The 25,494-nt window shown below is 39.5% G+C and overlaps 1 protein-coding gene across 1 annotated transcript in view; it reads right to left on the bottom strand.

Annotated features, from left to right (window-relative positions):
• The window catches only part of PTPN14 (protein tyrosine phosphatase non-receptor type 14), a 104,072-nt gene that overhangs the window by 31,730 nt on the left and 46,848 nt on the right, over positions 1-25,494 (bottom strand). The window contains exons 3-4 of the mRNA XM_063443836.1: positions 16,048-16,217; positions 2,213-2,310 (exon numbers count right to left, since the gene is read on the bottom strand). Coding sequence (XP_063299906.1) covers positions 2,213-2,310; positions 16,048-16,217 — 268 coding nt within the window. The remainder of the gene's footprint in view (positions 1-2,212; positions 2,311-16,047; positions 16,218-25,494) is intronic.

The following is a 25,494-nucleotide window of genomic DNA, read 5'->3' as shown; positions in this document are numbered from 1 at the left end:
GTTGTCTTGTGTAACTGTATTAAATGTCTTAATGGGACACTATAGGCACCTATACCACATCATGCCAGTGTCCCGGTCTCCTTAACCATGCAATGTAAAACAATGCAGTTTTAGAAAAACGGCAATGTTTACATTGCAGGGATAAGACAGCCTTGGTGACGGTCTCCCAGACAGCCACTAGACGTGCTTCCTGCAGTGATATGAAGTTTAACTCTCTGTGCATGAGGACATCTTGCAAAACCCCATAGGAAAGCATTGAGTCAACGCTTTCCTATGGGGAAAACCTAAATGGGTGTGTGGCGCTTGCTATACATGCACATTAGGTTACCGAATTGAATGAACAATGGCAGGACCTCTGTGCTGGATTCAGGTAGGTGAATAAAAAGGGTTTTAACGCTTTAATGGCTGTTCAGAATATATGTTCAGAATCAGCCTGCACCACCAGAATTTGCAATTTTAGATGCAACCACCAGGGGCTGCTAGACTCAGGTGGCATATTTACATTAAAGCTACACCAGGCACATTCAAACTCAACACGAGTAAGATTGCTCCAAAAATGATGCAATTACTAAGCTGCCAACAACACTAAGATTCAATCCACTAGTAACTCCTGTGATTTAAATGGAAATACAAAGTTACAGCTGAATTCAGCATGAACTCTGCCATGTAGCATCCTCTAAATCCCTTCTCCATTTAGTATTTCACATACTTGCATTTTACACTGTAGAACCTCGGCACTATAGGGCTCTCAGAGCTGGGCTTGGAATTCAGGTACAGTTGGACTATCATTGTAAATGTTTTTGAAGTTGTATCCATGAATTCTAACCCTGAGCATTTAGAGACCAAAACGGATGCTTCAGATGATAGAGAACTACAAGCCCCATGAATATTTTGCCATCTATTCAAAGGTTTCTGGGAATTGTAGGCCATCAACATCTGGGAGGGACAGGAAGTTGAGCTTCTGGACTAGAGAGTTTGTGCTAAATTCAAGTGAATCGGTTTCCTATACATGAGATGATCATATACTGTGGAAGTCCAATGTAAATAACAATTCAAGGTGTTTAGGCTGGGAACATTGTGCCTAATATTCACCCAGCTCCATTTAGTTTAAAAATTTCATTGGAGTGGTTTAAAAAGTAATCTGCAGTCCACAGACTCCACAATTATCTATTATATACAGGAGGTGCCTGGGATCCTCCGTGTTTTGCAATTAGAAGAAAGATGGGTTCGCTGTAATAAAGTTGCCAAGAAACTCTTAAGAGCTTATAGAGATGTCAAAATGCTTTACTTGCCAAATACTCATAAATCAAGCCCTTCTGGGAAGAAGTCCAGTTTTTAGCCCAACTAGACCATGTTTTATTTCAATAGCTTGAAGATGAGAATTTACAGCCTTGAGCTTTTAAGAATGTAGGAATGGCCTTTTCTGGCAGTGTATTTATTAAGGAAAAGTATGGTGTTTTTTTCATACTAGGGAGAATGCATTAATTGTATCTCCATTTAAGGTAGGACCTAGAAAGCCATTGCATTGTCTTGTACAGTCCTTTGGATTGACCGTCAAAAGGACAGTCATAAACAAACACTACAGAGAAAGTGGAACATTATTTACTCCAGTACACCGACCGGTTTTATTGCTGAGGAGTACTGTTATATATCAGTGGACATTGCACATTACTGTGAGATTTACTGCTTTGCAAAACTGTGATGCACATAACTGAGTTTTAATGGTGTGGAGCTCTTTGATACAGTCACGCACAGTGAATATTCTAAACTCAAATAAAAGAGGCACATCAGGCCAGGCACAGACATTCTATCCTGGAAGAATGTGTTGGCAGACTACGCAGATTTGTCAAAACAAGTCTTAAGAACACTTTGCATGGACTCTGAAGCAAAGTAATGAATGTATTGGATAGGACAAGGATCAAATAAATTGCTCTGCTCTGTCTCGCATGACAAATGTAAGACTAGGATTAAAATTCACCCCAGCACCCATAACTCTTTGCCACAATACACAGGATGAGTCAGCAGGTGACAAGCAAGAAGTGTGTTTTGACATCAAATGGGCACCTCAGGTCTGGTGTGATAATTCACTGTTGAATTCTCTCAGGTAAAAAAAAAAAAAAAAAAATATGGAAAAATGTGACTATTTCTTTTTCCTGTGCCAACTCTGGAAAAAGTACAGACCACAAAGAGACTCTTTGTAAGAGAGCAATACCTTGAATAGCTAGCCCAGCTAGATGGATACATTGCTCTACAGAACAGCGTAGTCTACCGTCTGCCACATCCTTTCTCATCTGGAGATAGTACTGGTATCTGTGAAACAAGTCACAAGGTTCTGTTAGTGGAATACAAACTACTTTATTGTGTTTCATAAAGCATACATCCAGTATGTAAATTATTCTTTATACCGGTCAATGGAAGCAGCATCACTCAACGTCTGTAATTTATACAGCTTCCAAAGCCGTAACCTTAGAGCGATAGCAAGCATCAGTGCAATCACACTACATTTCTATAAACATTCATCTTCATAATGTTTTATTAGAGTATTGCGAACATGCTTCACTGGGAAGCTACATTTACTTAAAGGCCATTCCATGGATCTAAGATAATGGGGTGCATTCTGCTAAACCTGATTTTACTGCAAGCCAGATGTGGTTTTTTTTCCCCACAAAAAGAAAAAAAAAGTGTGCTCCATTTCTTGGTATCATATTTATGTGAGGAAGTGGCGAAGTTAAGAAAAAAAAAACCACCCATAAAAGAACAATAATATATAAACCATAATTATCACATGCAATTTTAAAAATGAAATTTATATAGAAAAGGAGTGGGAGAGAGAAAGTAATGAGAAAACATTGTACAGAGCAGCTTTACACCGTCCGCATATTAAAGAAAAGAAAAAAAAAACTACAGCTCTGCTCCAATTATTCAGTCTCCCAAAATTAGTTTTCTGCATATGCACGGCTGCTTGACTATGCATTGCTCAGAAAGCTCAATTCTAGGAGCAAACTGGGAAACATTGAATCCAAGACTAAGTACGGATTCTGCTGTATTTTCTTTTTTCCTTAACCTCATAACACAGAGGCAATCGTGCAAGTTCTGAACCAAAACTATAGAATAAGTGCCACTTGTTCATTCAAACATAAAGCAACCACTAAAAATTGCCCCAGCTGACTGTGGGGAGCCAGAGTTATCGTTTGATACTCGGGACTCTCTGGTATTTTACCCGGCTCACACCAAAATGTTGGGATGTTCTATACAGTTCTAATGGCATTAAAGTACCCTCCATTAAGGACAACATGAGTGTCCGAATGTCACATAGACATAATAAAGTTAATAAAGTAACTAGAAATGGGAGTTAAATACAGACCTACTTATCCCACTGGTATTTATCATATGGATTATTGCCTTTTAGGTTTATCTTAAACACTCTAGGCACCAGAACCACTGCAGTTTAATGTAGTGGATCTGGGGCAAAGAAACTGTCCATGCAGTCTCCGCAGTGCAAACACTGGCTTTTCAAAGTAAATGTAGTGTGTTTACATTGCTGCCTCATGCCACCTGCATGGGGACTTCCTAGATGAAGCCTTGCAAAGATTCCAAACCGGCGTTCAGTGTCTCCAAACTGCATGGAGACACCAAACACTCCCATAGTATACATAAAGTCAATGCATAGCTCTAAGGAGATGCTGATTGGCGCAGCGCGGTGTTTGCTGCACATGCACACTAACCTCCCAATGATATCCTATGGAAAAAAAACATTGGATTGTCTGATATCACTAGTAATGATGATGTCATTTAGTGGAGGCGGAGCAACTGAAGTGAGTCCAGGCGTCAGGGGATACAAAGTAAAAGTGCTTTAATTTAGTTAATTTAGGTAATAAAGGGGAGGAGGGGCTGTACATAATGTAGAGAGAGTCATAATACCATGTATTTCTAACGCTAGATTGTTCCTTTAAATTGTTGAGTAGACAAAAAGTGGAGCCAAGGTGTCCGCTTTGTGCATTAGTTTGCAAATCTATGCATCAGATGCAAAACAGATTCTACATGATATTTGCATAAGGCCAGATCGGACACAGTCTTGCACCTTGCGTGCCTGCAGTGTCCCTTTAAAAATCATGAGTGCTGACTTACTCACAGCTAATAATTCACCCTGAACTGAAATCAGAGTGTAAATAACTTGACGGGAGAGATTTATCTTTATCATGTCCAGTTCAAAAATGGAGTATGGGCATAACTTGCTTGGGTAACAGAAAGTCAGATGATTGATAAAGCAAAACAACGTTAAGATGCCTGTTCTACCTGTGGGAGACAACACTGGCACTGCAAGCATGTGAGGAATCTGCTGTACGTTGGGAAATATTTTCACATTTTCGTGGGAGCCACCAGGAATGTTGGCATGGATGAAACCAGAGACGGAATGTTATCCATATTTTTTACCGTTGAAAATACTGTGCTGCATAAACTTTCAGTTTCTAACTCACTCTTCATGAACAGAATAAATCCAAAACTTACCTACACACTATCCAGAATCCAGATAGCTGCCCAGGAGTAGTGGAGTTAGAACACGGAGTTCATGTCCTAATGTGTTTTACACCCCACCTCCTATAGAATGTAAGCTCGATTGAGCAGGGTCCTCTTCAACCTATTGTTCCTGCAAGTTTTCTTGTAATGGTTTTATTTATAGTTAAATCCCCCTCTCATAATATTGTAAAGCGCTACCAAATCTGTTGGCGCTGTATAAATGGCAATCATAATAATAATTATAAATATAAATGTCTGCTTTCTTATTCACACTGGACAAAATGTCCCTTTGTAGTCACCTACACTTTAAGATTAATAGTTATCAAGAATAGCTCCTTTCTGGTAAGTTTGCCATGTGAATGGATGCCGGAGGCATTCGGCATGTATATCAAATCGGCGCCACTTTCTATTTGGCCAGTGCTGGGATCTGACATTTCTGGATCTTTAGATATAGTATATCGATGGAATTTGATAGCCATATGGCTAGCACATTTGTCCATGTTATACCTGGCAGAGACTCCTAGAGAATTTCCTTTGCAGTAATCATTCTTCTGGACCTTGACATCCACTAAATAGATATTTGTAGATATTGTGTAAAGTGGAAGTTATGCGAAGGAAAGGAATTAATACAGAATACAAAAACCCATTCTTGATAAAAGTGCCAAAAGCTATATGTATGATCAATTTCCTGTAGGAGGAAAAAAAAAAACAACAACAAAAGAATGACATTTGAGGGTTTTTAAGCAAGCCATTAAATGTCCTGATGTACACTAGAACACAGGAAGCAAAATATTCCTGGTCAAGCCAAGGGTGACAAACATCTGCTAAATTTCACATTTTCCTGCAAATATTGACAATACATGGAGAAAGGAAGGAACAAAGGTCTTGTTACACTGGGGGTCTTCGCCATCTAACGCAAAACGGATGTAAAGGTGGACAGCAATGTTATTACCAACCTTATTTAAGTCTGACCCTATAAAAGCATAGCAAGATGAATCCCATGCCTTAAATAACATTTAAAGTTAGGATTCCCCACCCCACCCCCTTTTCATTAGTACATTTTATTCATGTCCATTATTATTAGGTTACTAAAAAGGTTCTCTAAAACATCAGAGCCCGTTCTACGTCACAGGACACAATCCTGGCTATTATGCACTCATGATATGGGTATGTAAATGGTCCCAGGTTAAAGAACGAGATAACCATGATACACAAAACAATACAGACTCTACAAGAAGCTAAATTAAGGTATCACTCCCTGCAAAGAAGAGTGGAAGCACGAATAGTGACTAAGAAGCAATACAAAGCATTTTAAATGTCCTTGGTCTTCGGCAATCATCCATGCTCACATCAATAGGATACTCACTACAGCTACACTCACTACAGCACGCTTTCTCGTTTCAACCGCTCAGCAGTGCTATGTTGCATTACAAGCACACTACTGCTATAGGCTCATCTCAGCGGTATGCTGCTCACTACACATGCACGCTCATTAGTGTGTTCTCACTAGTCCAGTATGGTATCGGGGTATAGTATGTTCTCACTACAGGTGACGACATATCACTGCCTTACACGGACTAGATCAGGAGTGTCAAACTGTCCCCAAGAAGTTGAATGCAATTCCCATAATTCTCTGCCCCTTTATTGCATTCAGGGAATTTTGGGAGCTGTAGTTCAATGTCATTTGGGGGGGTGGGGAGAGGGGGGGAGGGGGGGTTAGTGGTGATGGGAGTTTGATAATTCTGTTCTAGAGCAGGTGTTCTCTACAGCTGTGTGTTCACAGAATATACATGGACTGAAACTGGGGATTTGTTGCAGGAGAGATACTCCTTAAGGGTGTTTCTGTTTTTGAAATAAGTGCATTTTGTTTTTTAAAAACACATTATGCATTGCATTTAATATTTACTATGAAATTCAAAAAAGGATTATCTTTCATAAAGCTTACACAGACACACAGATAAAAGCTGCAACAATTTTGAAACAAGATAATGCAACGCCAATCAAAGCCGTTTTAAATATAAAAGATTGAACTATAGACTTCGTCAGTTGTTGTCAATTCAACTCTCACGGCACATGAGCACTCCTCAATTTAGATATACTCAATTCTTCTCTAATGGGGACAGTGACAAAACCTGAACATTTAGTGTGTCTTGAGGGTTAGTAACCACTGACCGAGGCAGGTAAGAAGGGAAGAGTTCTAAGATAAAATAATGGTCCAATAACTAGCAAAATGTTAAAGCTATACACATTAAAACATAAAATGAGTAGATTTTCACAGGAAATTGTATTATACTAAATATGTCAAAATAATACGCATGGAAATCAATTTGTCATGGACTGTTAGGTAGCTCAAATTGAGGCTCTGCATAAAGAAAGCAGCATTTTTTTTTTTAATATACATTTATCCCAAGGATGTCAAACTCGCGGCCCACAATGACTTTCATTGCGACCCGCAGCCCAACCAGACTGTCAGATTGACCAGCAATTTTTGTGCCTGCGTTTCCTCCGCCCACAGGCAGCATGTGGCTCCATGGGAACCGCACGCACTGTATACTGGGAAGGGGGAGCGCCAACCCCTTCCCATTCTGCTTTAGAGCGCCGGGTATCACGTCACTACCCGGCGCTCAGTCTGACACCGCGCACCGCCGGAGAGGCCCCTCGCCCCTACTATGTCAGGTGAGAAACAGCAGGGAGGGGGCCATCTATCAATAGTGCAGAGCACAGCTGGCGCTTCCAACACCTCGGGCGCCGGCTCTGAGAAAGAAACAGCTGCCTGCCAGGTATGAATGGAAGGGGTAGAAGGGAGACATGGGCGGGAGGGGAACAGAGACATGAATAGAAGGGGGGAAGAATAGACATGAATGGATTACTCTGTGTTGTGACACATTATTCTGTGTTGAGATATAAACTAAAAGTGCTCTCATAGTGCTGTAACCTATGCAATACATTGAATGGTTAAAAGGAGTGTAAATAAAGTTTGTTGTAACTCCTTCCTTTTCCTCCTGAAACAGGAAGTAGAAGCGGAGTTAGTTACAATAAAGACACAGAAGCACCTGTGTGGTTTTCCCCTCCATCTTTATATAAGGTTATTGTTATATACTCTGTTATCCTACCCTAATAATCAAAATGGCAACACTCTGCCTGGAGATTGCAGAGGGACTGGGGGAGCGAGCAGAGCGGACACTCCAGACAGTGGAATTACTACAGACATAGTAAGTAACTTGAGGTGAAGCTTTTGAGTGAATTATATAGATGTACCCAGGAATACATATTGTTTGCACGAGAATGACACCAGTAATGTAAGTTTGTGTCAGTCTACGTCGGCCTCTTTTTTTTCCCTTTTTTTTGTGCGGCCCATATAAACTTAAAGGGACACTTTAGTCACCTGAACAACTTTAGCTTAATGAAGCAGTTTTGGTGTATAGAACATGCCCCTGCAGCCTCACTGCTCAATCCTCTGCCATTTAGGAGTTAAATCCCTTTGTTTCTGAACCCTAGTCACACCTCCCTGCATGTGACTTGCACAGCCTTCCATAAACACTTCCTGTAAAGAGAGCCCTATTTAGGCTTTCTTTATTGCAAGTTCTGTTTAATTAAGATTTTCTTATCCCCTTCTATGTTAATAGCTTGCTAGACCTCCTGTATGTGATTAAAGTTCAATTTAGAGATTGAAATACAATTTTTTAAGGTAAATTACATCTGTTTGAAAGTGAAACCAGTTTTTTTTTTCATGCAGGCTCTGTCAATCATAGCCAGGGGAGGTGTGGCTAGGGCTGCATAAACAGAAACAAAGTGATTTAACTCCTAAATGACAGTGAATTGAGCAGTGAAATTGCAAGGGAATGATCTATACACTAAAACTGCTTTATTTAGCCAAAGTAATTTAGGTGACTATAGTGTGCCTTGTATATTTGGCTTGAGTTAGCCTTTGAGTTTGACATGCTTTATTTATACAAATACATAAATATTCTTTAATATTTTTAATATATATTTTTTTTTTTTTACACAAGACTGACCGTATCATTAAATAGTATTCATCTTTCAGCCACACACCCTGAATACCAGTTTAGTTAAAGTAGAAGCTGCAGCATGTGTGTTAAAATTCCAACATAGGATGTCATAACTTTCAGATTAGAATAAAATAGGTTTATTTCCTGCTTAGTGATTTGCACTAAATTAAAAACCAAACTGAAAAATTTAGGCCAAAATAGACAATCTGGTGGGGGATGATTCATATGAATCATAGTTTTTCTATTTGAAGGGACACACTAGGCACCTGAACAACTATAGCTTAACATAATGAGTCTGGGCTATAAAGCCTGTCCCTGCAGGCTGAGCAGTGTAAACACTGCCTTTTCAAAGAAAGAGAAGAGGATGCTTAATGCCAATCCTAGTGGCTGTCACAGAAGAGCTTCCAGGAATTGGTCCACAAAACATTACAGTAGTCACGTTCAGCGTCTCCATGCTTCGTCTCAACACATTTCTGGGAAGAGTTGCAGATTAGTGCAGCACAGCATTTTGGTGAGCCTGTGCACTAGCCTCCCAAAGCTTCCTTAAGGAAGCATGGTATTGAATTGTCTTATGACTGATTATCTCAGGCTGGGAAACTTTGTAATGGCAAGTTACATTTTTTTTTTTTTAAATAATCCAAATAGGTAGGGTCATATTCCTAATGCTATACTGCTCCTTTAAGTTTATCCATCTGGTTTTCCATTCACGACAATCCACTGTTTCACACAGAGATCCAAAAGCTCTGTGCAATGTAAGCTTTTATTTTCCTTTCTAATATGCACAAAAGATAAACATGTATAATTTATTCTACATTTGGAAGAAGAGAAAAAAAAACAAAACACGTTATTACAACACCAATATTCTCCTTCTCTTCAGGGCAGCAAGCAAACACTTATACCCATATCGTGCCAGGGCATGCAGGCAATATTTTACATAATGCTTCTCAATAGGGCACAGCCTTTTAAGAAGCCATCATCTTGTACTCCAGGGTAAACACAAGATATCTTCACCAGTCAGCTTGGAATCCCAGTGTTTGCCTTTGCAAGGAAGGAACAGAGCGTTTTTCACCCTAAAAGGTTACTATTTGCTAAAAATAAACTTTGCATGTGAACTGTGTAGCAGAACAGACCAGTCGAAGCATGCTGGGAGAGAAGGCTACAAGACGAAGCCTGCATCTCACTTTCTGCCCTTGAACTTTTACATTCATTATCACAAAATTACAGGGAGAGTGCATTCCTTAATAACAACCTATAATTTAATCAGGGCTTATCCAACATACCAGAAGTATTAGTCCATAGAAAAACACACCAACACATATTCAAATTAAACAAAAAAATAATATGTGATAATCACTTACATTTTCAGAATCAACTCAAGGAATTATTCTATCACTTGTAGGAGCCACAAGCCATAGAACACTGGCCTCCTACAAAATGGGTTGTTAACCCATAAGGACACATGACATGTGTGACATGTCATGGTTCCCTTTTATTCCAGAAGTTTAGTCCTCAAGGGGTTAAAGGGACACTATAGGCACCCAGACCAGGGCTGCCATCAGAAATTTTAGGGCCCCTGACACAGCTCAAGAACTGGGCCCCGGACACACCCCTGAATCCGCCCACAGGTATGCAGTGTGTTTGTGTATAGTGAACTCAGAGTGTGCTTGTGTAGTGGATGTAGTGTGCATAGAATGAATGCAGAGTTTGTGTGTTTGCGTAGGGATGTAGCTTGTATATAATAAATGCATAGTGTTTGCGTAGTGAATGTAGTGTGTAAAGTGGAGGTAGTGTGGATATATATATATATATAAAATGCATAGTGTGTGTTTGTGTAGTGGAGGTAGTGTGTGTATATACACATTAATATATATATATATATATATATATATATATAAAGAATGCATAGCATGTGTTTGTGCAGGTATGTAGTGTATGTAAAATAGGAGCTGCAGTCAGTGAGGGAGAGCAGCGGCGCTCGCGAGTGTTAGAGACACAGGAGCTGCTGGTAAGGGAAGCTGGAGTGTGCTGTAGGCCTCACACTGCAGTGAACAGAACAGCAATGTTAAACACAAATACGTCATACGTCTTGCTTTTACCACAGAAATCTCACTTTAACAGTGCTCTCATTACTGCAAGGGATTCTGGGTAGGTGTATGCAAATGAGGTCAACAAAGAACCACATTTTGCCCCGTAGTTCCACTTTATACATACATGCATTCCATTGAGTATGTGTCTGCTGCATACAACAGCTTTGAAACACAACTCAGGAAGAGGAGCAATGTTGTATGCAGCAGACACATACTCCAACATGGCATTTACTATCCACTTGTTTCAGGTGGAAGGGGTTTTCATCCACACTTTTCCCACCACCACTTCATCTCTGGGTGCAGTGTCACTGTTCCCCCTTAGTCCTACAATGCAGAACAGAGAAACTGTAATGTTTACATTGCAGCACCAAGACAACCTTTAGGTCGCACAACAGACGCTGAATGTCCTCAAGCTCTGCATGAGGACATCCAGCATCAGTGAAATCACCATAGGAAAGCATTGATTCAATGCTTTCCTATAAGCAGGACCTAATGTGCCTGCTGCGTTCGCTGCGCATTAGCTACGAGCCAGTCGATGTCGTCTGAGAAGAGTGAGTCCTGTGCCGAGGGACATCAGCACTGGAATTGGGCAAGTGGTTAAAAGGTTATTAACACATGCACCTAAAAATGGTTTGACAAAAACTAGTGTGACCACACAAATAGCCTTCTTGCACCATTACAAGCTATAGAGTTTGTGTTTCAGTATTCCTTTAGGTTTCAGAAAATCTAGATCACTTGGTAATACTAAATAACAATGATCTTGGATTAAGATCCCATCCTCAAATTACACACAGGAGCCAAATAATTTTGTATTTATATTAGAAAGTTTTAAAAAATAATGGATGTTTTGATGTATTTTAGAAATGTGTTCGAATAAATTGTACAAAAAAAAGTGACCAGGACAAAAATAAATAAATCAATAAATAAAAGGGCATTTTAGTATTCTTTCGTGGCCAAGCCTCCATATATTTCTAGATTAGGGCTGACTCAATCAACATGTATCCGTAGATTATGGTATTAAAATTATTTCAAACTGCGGGTGCAGGTCCCAGCTCGTTTTAAGAAGCTTCAGGTATAATTCACATAAAAAGGAAGTCATTTGTGAACTCGACAGAATTACAATTCAAATACATCTTCACTTTTCCCATAAAGGAGTGACACAATGAATGCTATTTCCTAAATGTACACCACCCTAAATTAATCGCTTTAAAAATTATAATAATAAAACTAAAACATAATGCATAAATATCCATGCCTAATACCTTATAGCACATGCACAGCCTGCAAGATCATAGTCAGAGAAATGTACTTAGGGGAATGTGGATGCTTGCTGGTCTCCTCAATATATTCCTGTAGACCCCCCACCTGTTTGATCCCCTTATAACACCTCAACTGATGGGGTTTAATAAAATCAGCCAAGTAGAATCTTTAGATGGGATAGAACCTTACATATCTTACAGATACCTGAGTGGCAAGGGAAACCATTAAGAAGATATTTTCAGGGATTCAAGGTGACCCAGCTGGCCTACAGCAATTTGTATTTGTCACGGCAATAGTAACCCAAACATGCAGTGTATGAAACCCAGAAAATAACACATGATAGAAGTGTGTTACTGGTCCTTAGAGGTGGCTGGGCTTCACAAAAGAGTAGTAGAATAACTAGCAACAGTCAAGGGATTCCAGAAAGCAGGTCAATGAGAAAACTAAGCAGGGTCAAGGTTAAGAGGTCAAAATGGTCAAAGGGACAGCTGGGTCAAAAACGCAATAAAGAACGATATAAACGCAGAGATCACAAAACCACACTAGGGCAAGGAACATGGGTTTTGGCATCTATTTATTGGAATTTGGTATAGTCTCGCCTCCAAAATGCAAGGGGTTTGACACCCCTTGCATTTTGGAGGCGAGACTATGACAAATAACGCGGATGTGCATAATTTACATAATGACGGCTGAGCAAGAGCACCCCATCATAATAAGAGACAGAAAGGCTGTGTTGGGCGTCCGAAACACCAGAAAAGGGAGTATCTGTGGGACCAAATCAGCACACCATTTGATCGGCTGGAGGTCAGTAAAACCGCCGGCCTCCTGACAGTATTTCCCCAATTGCTGCAAGTTGCATAAAAGGAGTTTGGGGATTTAGCCCGCATCCCACAATCCAGGAGAGTGGTTATCCTAGTCAGAAAATATGTAGTCACACATAGAGAATAGGGGTGGCCGTTGTGCTTGGGCATCTCTGGTTAGCAGGTGTCTGAGAGACTAAATTAATTCAGAAAAAGATTAAATACTTGGACTCCAGTGAAAAGACATCTAATGTGGGCAAATATTAACTTTTTTTTTTTTTTTACTAGATTGTGTTATTCAAAACCAGCTGGCAGCAAGTGCCTATTTAAAACAATCTGCACAACACCTTCCAGAAAAACACATACAAAACACAATATTCAAATACTTCACAAGAGACATGCACAATCTCTCTCTCTCCTTGAAGTCCAAGTCAGAAGGAATCATTCTTTGGAAACCTAAAAAAACACCACATGCACAGCCGGCAAGTTTCCATTCATTTCATATTTCTGTATCCACGTTTAATTCTTGGAGAAAATATAGATTATTGTATCAGTTTGTTACTAGGAAGCTGTCACTAGGAAATCACAAAGGACCACTGTAGGCACCCAGACCACTTCAGCTTAATGAAGTGGTCTGGGTGCCAGGTCCATCTAGGATTAACCCTTTCTGCTGTAAACATAGCAGTTTCAGAGAAACTGCTATGTTTACAAATGGGTTAATCCAGCCTCTAGTGGCTGTCTCATTGACAGCCGTTAGAGGCGCTTCTCACTGATTTTTTTATTTTTTTTTATTTTTGCAGTGCACAGAAAAAAGTTACAAGCAGGCATGAGGTGCCCCGAAAGCAGTCCTCAAGCTTTTTCTCGCAAAACATGCGGGACATTTGATTACAAGGCACATTTTTATATTATTGTTAGCTTATACTTTCAGTTTGTGAGAGTAGTGTTACACGTTAATTAGGCTAGAACAGTTCTTAAACTAGTCTGTGGGCATCACAGATTATGCATATATGAAAGGAGAAGAAGAAACAGACATAAGAGTTCGACATGCAAGTTGCCAGGCAGGCAGGTATATCATCGTTATGTTAATAGGGGACAGGCTATTTGGGAGCATGGCCGATGCGTACTGTAATGCATAATGCAAGTGTGGGATGAATATTATGAGAGTGTAAAACAATTAAAATGGGTAAGCGTGAATGTTACATTAAAGTCCTCTGTCGTCAGAAAGTCTCTGCTCAAGAGGTGCCAATGTGGTATGGACAGCGTCTATTGTTTTAGAGACTTTGGACTTATATCTCTGTGTGTCCCGGTCTGTGAGTGCTCGGTCAGCCGATACGCATTGAAGGGTGTTGGGAGCGTTTCAAAGTCTTGCTGAGGCTCCGCCATGACTCATTGTGATTTTCATAGTGAGAAGATGCCAGCGTCCATAGGAAGCATTGAGAATGCTTTCCTATGGACTGACTTAATGCGCGCGCGGCTCTTACCGTACATGCGCATTCAGCCAATCACGGCCAAAGGAGGGGGAGAGTCCCCGGCGCTGGAAAAAAGGTAAGGGATTAACCCCTTCCTCACTCTATAGTCCGGCTGGAGGGTAGCCCAGAGGGTGAGGGGGCCACAAGGATCCTATAGAGCCAGGAAAACTAGTAGGTTTTCCTGGCACTATAGTGGTTCTTTAAAGAAACACTAGGGGCACCATAACAACTTGATTGAAAGTTGTGGTGCTAGGAGGTCCCTTGTGGTGGATCACCAGGACCAGGAAAGCCAGTACCATAGACATTCTGGCACCATAACAATTTTGATGAAGTTTTTATGGAAGATTCCATCTTAAAAACATAGCCCGCATCCGCCCCTTTCTTACACAAGATGCTACTAAGGAGCTTGTTCATGCTCTAGTAATTTCCCACATTGTAACCCTCTCCTGATTGGTCTTCCCAAAAGCCATATAGCCCCGCTACACAGTCTGTAATGAATGCTGCCGCCAGACTGATTTTCCGCTCTAGTCGGTCCTCTCACACCTCACCCTTCTGTCAGTCCTTACATTGAATTGACTCCTATAGGATACAGGAAGCCAAAGTGCTAACACATACCTATAAAGCATTGACCAATTCTAGCGCCTCTCATCTCTTCACCGATCCATAGGTATGCCCCTTCTCAGTCTGTCTGCTCTGCCCGTGACCTTCTCCTGTCTGCTGCTCGCACCCGTACGGCCAACTCACGCTTGCAGGCCTTCTCTCACAGGCGGCTCCCTTCCTATGGAATAGCCTACCTACTGCCATCAGACTCTCTTCTAGTCTTCAATCATTTAATAAGTGCCTTAAAACCCAACTCTTTAGGAAAGCTTATGGCCTCCCAGAGTAACCTCTACCTCACATACCTGTCTCTTGCTCTATCCTAAAGGGCAGCACTCCCTCGCCTCCAGCTTCACTCCCACTTAATTTGATTGCCATCTCTGGTGATATTGTGTTTTACACCCCACCTCCTACAGACTAAGCTCGTTTGAGCAGGGTCCTTTTCAACCTATCGTTCCTGTAAGTTTTCTTGTGCAGCGGCTATGCCAACACCTAATTACCCTTCCTGTCTCATATTTAGGGGCACTTTTGCTTGAATACAAGTTAACTTATGTTATATTGAAGAAATTAAGAAAAACAAAACACAAAACAAAACTAATTTAGGACTCTCGCTATACAGCTAATCACTAGTGCAAAAAAAAAAAGCGCTTGTAATTTGTACCTTATTTTTAAAATGCTCAATTTTAAAGTATACAGTGAGGCGGTATTTTTCTTCAGGTGCAAACCCTACTACAATATGCTGTGCATGCAAGATGACCATCACAATGACCTGTAATGGCTAAGGTGCTTGGACTGTCCCTTTAATTTATAAGACACACAAATTGAAAATGCAAGACAAATAGAAAACACAAGTCACAGAATAAAGGCAACCCAACACCTTTTGCAAACATTGGTATATAAAATAACCTCTTACTCACTGTGCAAAATTGTAGCGTGTAAGAAGGTCACGCATGTGAATGTGCTCCATAGGGAGCCAATTGGGTTTATGCAATAATACAGGCAACGTATTTGGCTATTTTGTTATTTCTAAACCAATAATACCCTTGTAATGACTCTTTACAGATGGACACTTATTGCATGCATTGCAATTGTACATCTCGTTCTGCATCACAATGCATTCAATATAAAGATGCTGAAACCCAACGTGATAAATGCCACTCAATACGAGGTAGAGCTTTAAAAATAAAAATAAAAAAAAATTTAAGTGCTCATTGTAGTAATTTTATGTATATTTAAATTACAAAGACATTTTTTTTTAAAAACAGGGTTTCTGTTGAAAACTAGAAAAGAAATAATGTATACATACTTGGAGACACGCTCTTTTAGATGATATATGTCTGGAACATAAAACATTACTCCAAAATAAAGTATCGATTCAATGGCATATTTGTCCAACTGCTTCTTCAGGGATTTGTCAAGTTCCACCCATCTGGCTTGTTGGGCTTTTCCGAAATACCACAGTCCAAAGTAGCTTATCTAGAAAGAATAAAGCATACAGTAAATGCAAGCAGCACAGCAAACATTCTAAAAGGAACATACATGAACTGAACATTGGACACAATATATTTATATATGCAAATGGCGAATGACAACTGGACAATTGGACGGTTTGTGACATCAGAAGATCTCCCCGACCAACAGTTTATGTGCAAGATCTTTGGAGGACTATACATCTCTCTGACACGAGATAGATATAGACAGTACAGACCGATTTAGACCTGACATGGCAGACATCCAGACAGATGCAACACACTATAATAATTATTGATTTACAAACCTTAATTATCCCTAATTAAATTAACATTTCAGTTTACCTACCAAAGATCAGGCACTGTGCTAGAGAAACAACACCCATATCGAATGTGAATAGAATATGCAATATTCTACAGTCGTATATCATAGATTGAGGCCCCCTCCCCCCCTCCACCTGTAATATAAAGTTAGAAATGCTTAAAGCAACATGGATGGTAATAGGTGGATGGTAGTCTGTGAACATTAAAGTGATCAGAATACCTAAGGACACATATATAAGAAGATGTAGCAATTATTTTAATAGAGTCATGTCGTAAATATCTTCCATAAGGTCTCCAAGAATCAGCTGAGATGTACTCACTCTGGCTATAGGTAATAAACATCCAGCAATAAGTATAGGATGAAAACATCTTCTATTTAAACTTTGCTCCCTAGGTAAGTGGATTGCTTTTCCCATACAAGGCACTAGTTTACAAATACAGTTGCAAGAAAAAGTATGTGAACCCTTTGGAATGATATGAATTTCTGCACAAATTGGTCATAAAATGTGATCTGATCATCATCTAAGTCACAAAATAGACAATCACAGTCTACTTAAACTAATAACACACAAAGAATGACATGTTGCCATGTTTTTATTGAACACACCATGTAAACATTCACAGTGCAGGTGGAAAAAGTATGTGAACCCTTGGATTTAATAACTGGTTGAACCTCCTTTGGCAGCAATAACTTCAACCAAACGTTTCCTGTAGTTGCAGATCAGACGTGCACAACGGTCATGAGTAATTCTTGACCATTCGTCTTTACAGAACTGTTTCAGCTCAGCAATATTCTTGGGATGTCTGGTGTGAATCGCTTTCTTGAGGTCATGCCACAGCATCTCAATCGGGTTGAGGTCAGGACTCTGACTGGGCCACTTCAGAAGGCGTATTTTCTTCTGTTTAAGCCATTCTGTTGTTGATTTACTTCTATGTTTTGGGTCATTGTCCTGTTGCAACACCCATCTTCTGTTGAGCTTCAGCTGGAAGACAGATGGCTTTAAGTTCTCCTGCAAAATGTCTTGATAAACTTGGGAATTCATTTTTCCTTCGATGATGGCAATCCGCCCAGGCCCTGACGCAGCAAAGCAGCCCCAAACCATAATGCCCCCACCACCATACTTCACAGTTGGGATAAGGTTTTGATGTTTGTGTGCTGTGCCTCTTTTTTGCCACACATAGTGTTGTGTGTTTCTTCCAAACAACTCAACTTTGGTTTCATCTGTCCACAGAATATTTTGCCAGTACTGCTGTGGAACATCCCTGTGCTCTTGTGCAAACTGTAAACGTGCAGCAATGTTTTGTTTGGACAGCAGTGGCTTCCTCTTTGGTGTCCTCCCATGAAATCCATTGTTGTTTAGTGTTTTACTTATTGTAGATTCGCTAACAGGAATGTTAGCATTTGCCAGTGACTTTTGTAAGTCTTTAGCTGACACTCTAGGATTCTTCTTCACCTCATTGAGCAGTCTGCGCTGTGCTCTTGCAGTCATCTTTACAGGACGGCCACTCATAGAGAGCGTAGCAGCAGTGCTGAACTTTCTCCATTTATAGACAATTTGTCTTACCGTGGACTGATGAACAGCAAGGCTTTTGGAGACACTTTTATAACCCTTTCCAGCTTTATGCAAGTCAACAATTCTTAATCGTAGGTCTTCTGAGAGCTCTTTTGTGCGAGGCATCATTCACATCAGGCAATGCTTCTTGTGAAAAGCAAACCCAGAACTGGTGTGTGTTTTTTATAGGGCAGGGCAGCTGTAACCAACACCTCCAATCTCATCTAATTGATTGGACTCCAGTTGGCTGACATCTGACTCCAATTAGCTCTTGGAGATGTCATTAGAAACATAGAAACATAGAATGTGACGGCAGATAAGAACCATTCGGCCCATCTAGTCTGCCCAGTTTTCTAAATACTTTCATTAGTCCCTGACCTTATCTTATAGTTAGGATAGCCTTATGCCTATCCCACGCATGCTTAAACTCCTTTACTGTGTTAACCTCTACCACTTCAGCTGGAAGGCTATTCCATGCATCCACTACCCTCTCAGTAAAGTAATACTTCCTGATATTGTTTTTAAACCTTTGTCCCTCTAATTTAAGACTATGTCCTCTTGTTGTGGTAGTTTTTCTTCTTTTAAATATAGTCTCCTCCTTTACTGTGTTGATTCCCTTTATGTATTTAAATGTTTCTATCATATCCCCCCTGTCTCGTCTTTCCTCCAAGCTATACATGTTAAGATCCTTTAACCTTTCCTGGTAAGTTTTATCCTGCAATCCATGAACCAGTTTAGAAGCCCTTCTTTGAACTCTCTCTAAGGTATCAATATCCTTCTGAAGATAGGGTCTCCAGTACTGTGTACAGTACTCCAAGTGAGGTCTCACCAGTGTTCTGTACAATGGCATGAGCACTTCCCTCTTTCTACTGCTAATACCTCTCCCTATACAACCAAGCATTCTGCTAGCATTTCCTGCTGCTCTATTACATTGTCTGCCTACCTTTAAGTCATCAGAAATGATCACCCCTAAATCCCTTTCCTCAGATGTTGAGGTTAGGACTCTATCAAATATTTTGTACTCTACCCTTGGGTTTTTACGTCCAAGATGCATTATCTTGCACTTATCCACATTAAATGTCAGTTGCCACAACTCTGACCATTTTTCTAGTTTACCTAAATCATTTTCCATTTGGCTTATCCCTCCTGGAACATCAACCCTGTTACATATCTTAGTATCATCCGCAAAAAGACACACCTTACCATCAAGACCTTCTGCAATATCACTAATAAAAATATTAAAGAGAATGGGTCCAAGTACAGATCCCTGAGGTACCCCACTGGTGACAAGCCCAAGCTTCGAATATACTCCATTGACTACAACCCTCTGTTGCCTGTCACTCAGCCACTGCCTTACCCATTCAACAATATTGGAATCCAAACTCAAAGATTGTAGTTTATTGATAAGCCTTCTATGTGCAACAGTGTCAAAAGCCTTACTGAAATCTAGGTAAGCAATGTCTACTGCACCACCCTGATCTATAATTTTAGTTACCCAATCAAAAAAATCAATAAGATTAGTTTGGCATGATCTCCCTGAAGTAAACCCATGTTGTCTCTGGTCTTGAAATCCATGTGTTTTTAGATGTTCAACAATCCTATCCTTTAACATGGTTTCCATCACTTTCCCCACTACTGAAGTAAGGCTTACTGGCCTATAGTTGCCCGACTCCTCCCTATTACCTTTCTTGTGAATGGGCACAACATTCGCTAACTTCCAATCTTCTGGGACTACTCCTGTTATCAATGATTGGTTAAATAAATCTGTTAATGGTTTTGCTAGTACACCACTAAGCTCTTTTAATAGCTTTGGGTGTATTCCATCAGGTCCCATTGACTTGTCTTTACTTTTGACAGTTGAAATAGAACCTCTTCCTCTGTAAACTCATGTGTAATAAATGACTCATTTATCCTTTTTCTTAACTGAGGTCCTTTTCCTTCATTTTCATCTGTAAATACCGAACAAAAATATTCATTGAGGCAGTCAGCTAGACCTTTATCCTCATCTACATACCTTCCTTCTTTTGTTTTTAATTTTACTAATCCTTGTTTTACTTTTCTTTTCTCATTTATGTATCTAAAAAAAGTTTTGTCCCCCTTTTTTACTGACTGTGCTATTTTCTCTTCTGTGTGGGATTTGGAAGCTCTTATAACTTGCTTAGCCTCTTTCTGCCTAATCTTATAGGTCATTCTGTCTTCCTCACTCTGGTTTTTTTTTTATAATTACTAAATGCTAACTTTTTGTTTTTTACTATTTTGGCCACATCTGCGGAGTACCACAGTGGTTTCTTGAATTTTTTGCTTTTACTGACAAGCCTAATGAAATTTTCTGTTGCCTTCAGTAGTGCAACTTTTAAATAATCCCATTTTTTTTGGACTCCATATAAATTGCTCCAGTCTGATAATGACTCCTTTACACATATTCTAATTTTAGAAAAGTCTGTTTTTCTAAAGTCTAAAACTTTTGTTTTTGTGTGGTGTGACTCAGTCACTGTTCTTATATTAAACCACACTGACTGATGATCACTGGATCCTAAACTTTCACCTACAGTAATATCTGATACCAAATCTCCATTTGTTAACACTAAATCTAGTATGGCCTCTTTACGAGTTGGCTCCTCAACGACTTGTTTTAGAGACAATCCCAGTAGGGAGTTTAGAATATGTGTGCTCCTGGCACAAGTAGCTATTTTTGTTTTCCAATTCACATCAGGAAGATTAAAGTCACCCATGATGATAACTTCCCCCTTCATTGTCATTTTAGCTATTTCTTCAACTAGTAGATTATCTAACTCTTCAATTTGTCCTGGGGGCCTATAAATCACACCTACACGAGTTACTGTGTGATTACCAAATTCTAATGTAACCCAAACGGACTCTATGTTCGCCTCACTAACCTTTATTAGGCTAGATTTTATGCTATCCTTTACATACAGGGCCACCCCTCCCCCTTTCTTGCCTTCCCTGTCTTTTCTATATAAAGAGTACCCTGGTATTGCTATGTCCCAGTCATTTTTCTCATTATACCATGTCTCAGTAACAGCGACTAAATCTACACTATCAGTTGCCATTATTGCCACAAGTTCATGGATCTTATTCCCTAAACTGCGAGCATTTGTAGACATGACTCTAAGCTTATCATTTTTTAACACTTGCTACAGGCACCTTCTGTCCTTGTTTTGGGGGACAATTGGATTGATGTTTTATCACCCTTTTGCCCCCCCCCCCCCTCCTAGTTTAAAAACATCCTAGCATACTTCTAGGGGTTCACATACTTTTTCCACCTGCACTGTGAATGGTTACATGGTGTGTTCAATAAAAACATGGCAACATTTCATTCTTTGTGTGTTATTAGTTTAAGCAGACTGTGATTGTCTATTGTGACTTAGATGATGATCAGATCACATTTTATGACCAATTTGTGCAGAAATCCATATCATTCCAAAGGGTTCACATACTTTTTCTTGCAACTGTAGTACTACTAGGTAAACGGAGATTATGAAAGGGACACTAGCACTAAAATAACTTTAGCTTAATGAAGCAGTTTTTGTATACACATCATGCCCCTGCAGTCTAATTGCTTAATTATCTTCCATTTAGAGGTTAAATCACTTTGTTTATACAACTCTAGTCACACCTCCACTACATGTGACTAACACGGTCTCCCTACATATTTCCTGCAAAGAGAGAGATAAGGTATAAAACATCCTTTATTGCACATTCTGCTTAATTTAGAATTTCTAAATCTTGCTCTATTAACGGTCTTCTAGACCCTGCAGGAGTCTGGGTGTGATTAAAGTCCAATTAACAGATCAGGAGACACAAACAAACACATAGTGCGTGAATTTCATGCTGGCTGTATAAGTCACATCTTCTGCAGGTGTAAAAATAAACCAAAGTGATTTCCCTCCTGAATGGCAGATAATTGAGCAATGAGAATACAGGGGCATGATCTAAACACCAAAACTAATTTATTATGCTAAAGTTGTTTTGTTTCAATATTCCTGTAAAAGAGCTGCAGATTCATGTGGTGAAAAATTCACAATATAAAAAAAAACAAAAAAACAACGTTTGTTGTGGATAACAATAAATTCACGGCGTGAACCCATTAATGTAGTCTACATGCATGATAATAGCAAAGTAATGTTTGCTGCATGTTGCGAAAGCCATACTATGAACAATTCAAACTATTTTGGAGACAAAGGACCATCAGACAGATATAGCAAATTAGGAAGCCAGAATTACATATGCATGACAAATTTCATATAAAAAAAACCAAAATTAGAATGTATATTTTCCCTAGATCCCCATCCACGGTGTCTTTTTATAGATTTATTTATTTTTCGATTTTGGATACTACGTTTCTGTAAGAATTCTTTCTTCGCTACAATGAACTCCGCAAGACCATTTCCTGTGGTGCCACGTGACAATCCCTAGCTTTTCATGGGATTTACGTCAGTCAAGCAAGACTGTGACCTCTAAATACTTTTTATACATTGCTTGCGTGTGTTTGTAACTTCCACTGATGCTTCAGTCGCTAATGTGTCCTCTTTCTTTTTATTCTCACTTTACCATATAATAAGGAGGCCACACAAAATCATTACTTGCTTTGTTACAGGAAAAAACAAATAAATAAAAAGTACTTTCTAATTTACAGTACTTTTAACATTTTTGTGTTTACTTCAATATTAAACAAACAGTCTTGTTTTGATATAAAAACCTCTTACTCTGCGGATAAACAGTTTTATTCCAAAGCAGATGGTCTAAAACAGTTGTACAGAATGATGGAAGGGGAGATGAGGTTTCCGAGAAAGAGAAGGGAAGAGGATGATGAGACATGGACCGGGTTCTCTATGGTAATAAAATATAAAGTATTATGTACTTCGTTACCATGAAAGCAGTTCTAGCAATGCCCACATTGCAGGGAGCATTATATTTGCCAGCAGCAGGGACAGGAATGTAAACTCTGTCAAATGTCTTGTCTAACATTTCTGAGTAGTTCTTGTTCTAAATTAAAAACAAGCAGCGTTGTGGTTACACTTTATAAAGCTTGACTAATATGAAGCAGAAGTTTTTGAAACTATTCCACATTGGGAACATGTGTAATAAATGTTAGGATCAACAGGCAAAAGGGAACACATGACAGGTGCATTGTCGCCATATGGGCAGGAGGAGCGGTCTACTACCTTATACCAACCCACCTTAGGTATGGGCCAATATGTCCACAGCTTTAACCCCTTGCCGACCGTCATCTGAAACATCCCCTTGGGGACCGATGACTGTCCTGAACCGTCGTAACGGTCTGGGGGTACTTACCTGATCGCCGTCGGTCCCCCGGCGGCGATCAGTGCTCCTCCCGGTCCAGGGGGACTGCCTGTATGCCCAGGCAGTCTCCCCACGGCAGATCAGGACCCAGCGGTCACCTGATCGCTCGATCACATGACCGCAATAGGTGCCTGTGTATCTGCCTGCAGGGGGACTGTCTGTGCTGACAGGCAGTCTCCCTCCAAGTAGAAAATCAAAAATAAAGTTTTAAAAAAATCAATCCGTGTAAAAAAAAAAAAAAAATTTATATATATATATATATATATATATATATATATATATATATATATATATATACACACACACGTGTATTATATCTATATATAATATATGTATATATCATATATATAATATCATACTAAGTGTATTTTTATATATCCATATATTAATATAAAAATACACGTATAATTAAATTACACAATATATAATAACTATATATTGTATATATATTATGAATTATAAATATGTTAATAAAAATAAATAAAAAGTAAAAATAATTTTTAATAATTAAAAATGTTTTATATATGTAATTTTATTCTAACAGTATTTTGATATTAATATATATATTTGTATCAAAATACACTTAGAATGTCAAAGATATATATATATCTATGTATAAATAAAATACAAAATATACATATGTCCATATACATAATTACATAAATAATTTCATAAATTTACATGTAGACGTCAAATATATAAATATGTATATATATTAAAATTCTAAGTACATATTTATGAAATATTTTTACCATAGTAAGTAATTTTTTATTTTTTAATTCTTTATTTTTGAAGTGCTTATAATGGTTACAGGCATACATATGGTACCCCAACGGCATTCCATACGTTGAATTCTAAACATCCGTTACAGTGGGTAGTAGATAGACAATGCACTTTTTTTTTTATATTACATAGATAACAAGCTGATAAGTATCGCATTATAGTATAACATGCTAGGCTAAAATTGCATTTAACTCAACTAGTCACACATCAGATTGTAGTTATATTGATATGACGGTAATCTATGACATAGAGGTTGCTTATACATATATAGAGATTGTGCGTCAACGTTGATAGGTTAAGATTATGCTACTAGGTCTGGTCTTATACTAAACATGAAAAACATCCTATTGTGACATGTAGTCAGCAGAGTAGCAGGCTATGGTTCAGTGGTAGTGTGTGAAAAGCATATGAGCAGGCTACGTTATGTGTAAAAGTCCCCGCCAGTTGCATGCTGTCTAGGGGCAAGCTAGTGGGTATGTGAAAACATATCAATATCAGGCATAGATTAGGAGTACATGCGATTAACAAAAACATTAGAGCCATACGAATAACGAGAGTTCTGTGGAGATCGCCCGCCTCTGCTTAGATAGCTGCAGAAGGGATTAGGCAGAGAGAGTCAGTAGGGTAATACAGCTCGGTGCCCCGAGAGTCCGCACTGTTCCGCTGCTCAGGAGCCCCCTCCGGTGCTTGGGAGTGGAGTCTAAGCCTCTGTGTGTAGGTTCATCAGTGCTCACCCGATGCCTGCTCTGCTGAGCTGCTGGCGCCCGCAGGTATTCCACGCTTGTCGGGTTCAGTCGGGCAGGATAGTGTTGCGGTGTTCACTCACCGCCAGCATAGGTCCCGCCTGTTGCAGCGGGCCCCATCCTCCGAGGGACTAAAACTTCGAGAGCAAGCCTCTCCTCAGCCCAGGTAGCCCGGTTCCGTCGAGGGTCGCAGTTATTTGCCGGTAATTCTCCCCAGAAATCACGATTTTCATGCTATTTGTGCCTCTGTTTGCAGGAGCCGAGCGGTCCTGCGACCGCTCAGCTCGGCGGCCCGGCCCCGCCCCCATATTAAGTAATTTTAATTATTGCAATTTGAGGGACCTGCCTGCCAACCCAAGCCGAAAGTCCACATAATTTAAATTTGCTAACACTGTGTTTAACCCTGTAACTTTCTATGACACCCTAAAACCTGTACATGGGGGTACTGTTTTACTCGGGAGACTTCGCTGAATACAAATATAAGTGTTTCAAAACAGTAAAACATATCACAGCGATGATATGGTCAGTGGAAGTGAAGTTTTTTGCATTTTTCACA

This window comes from Pelobates fuscus, chromosome 2, assembly GCF_036172605.1.
Source record: "Pelobates fuscus isolate aPelFus1 chromosome 2, aPelFus1.pri, whole genome shotgun sequence".
In the NCBI taxonomy this organism is placed as follows: domain Eukaryota; kingdom Metazoa; phylum Chordata; class Amphibia; order Anura; family Pelobatidae; genus Pelobates; species Pelobates fuscus.
The sequence above is the reverse complement of the archived record's forward strand: the minus strand, read 5'-3'. Positions and strand labels throughout refer to the sequence as shown.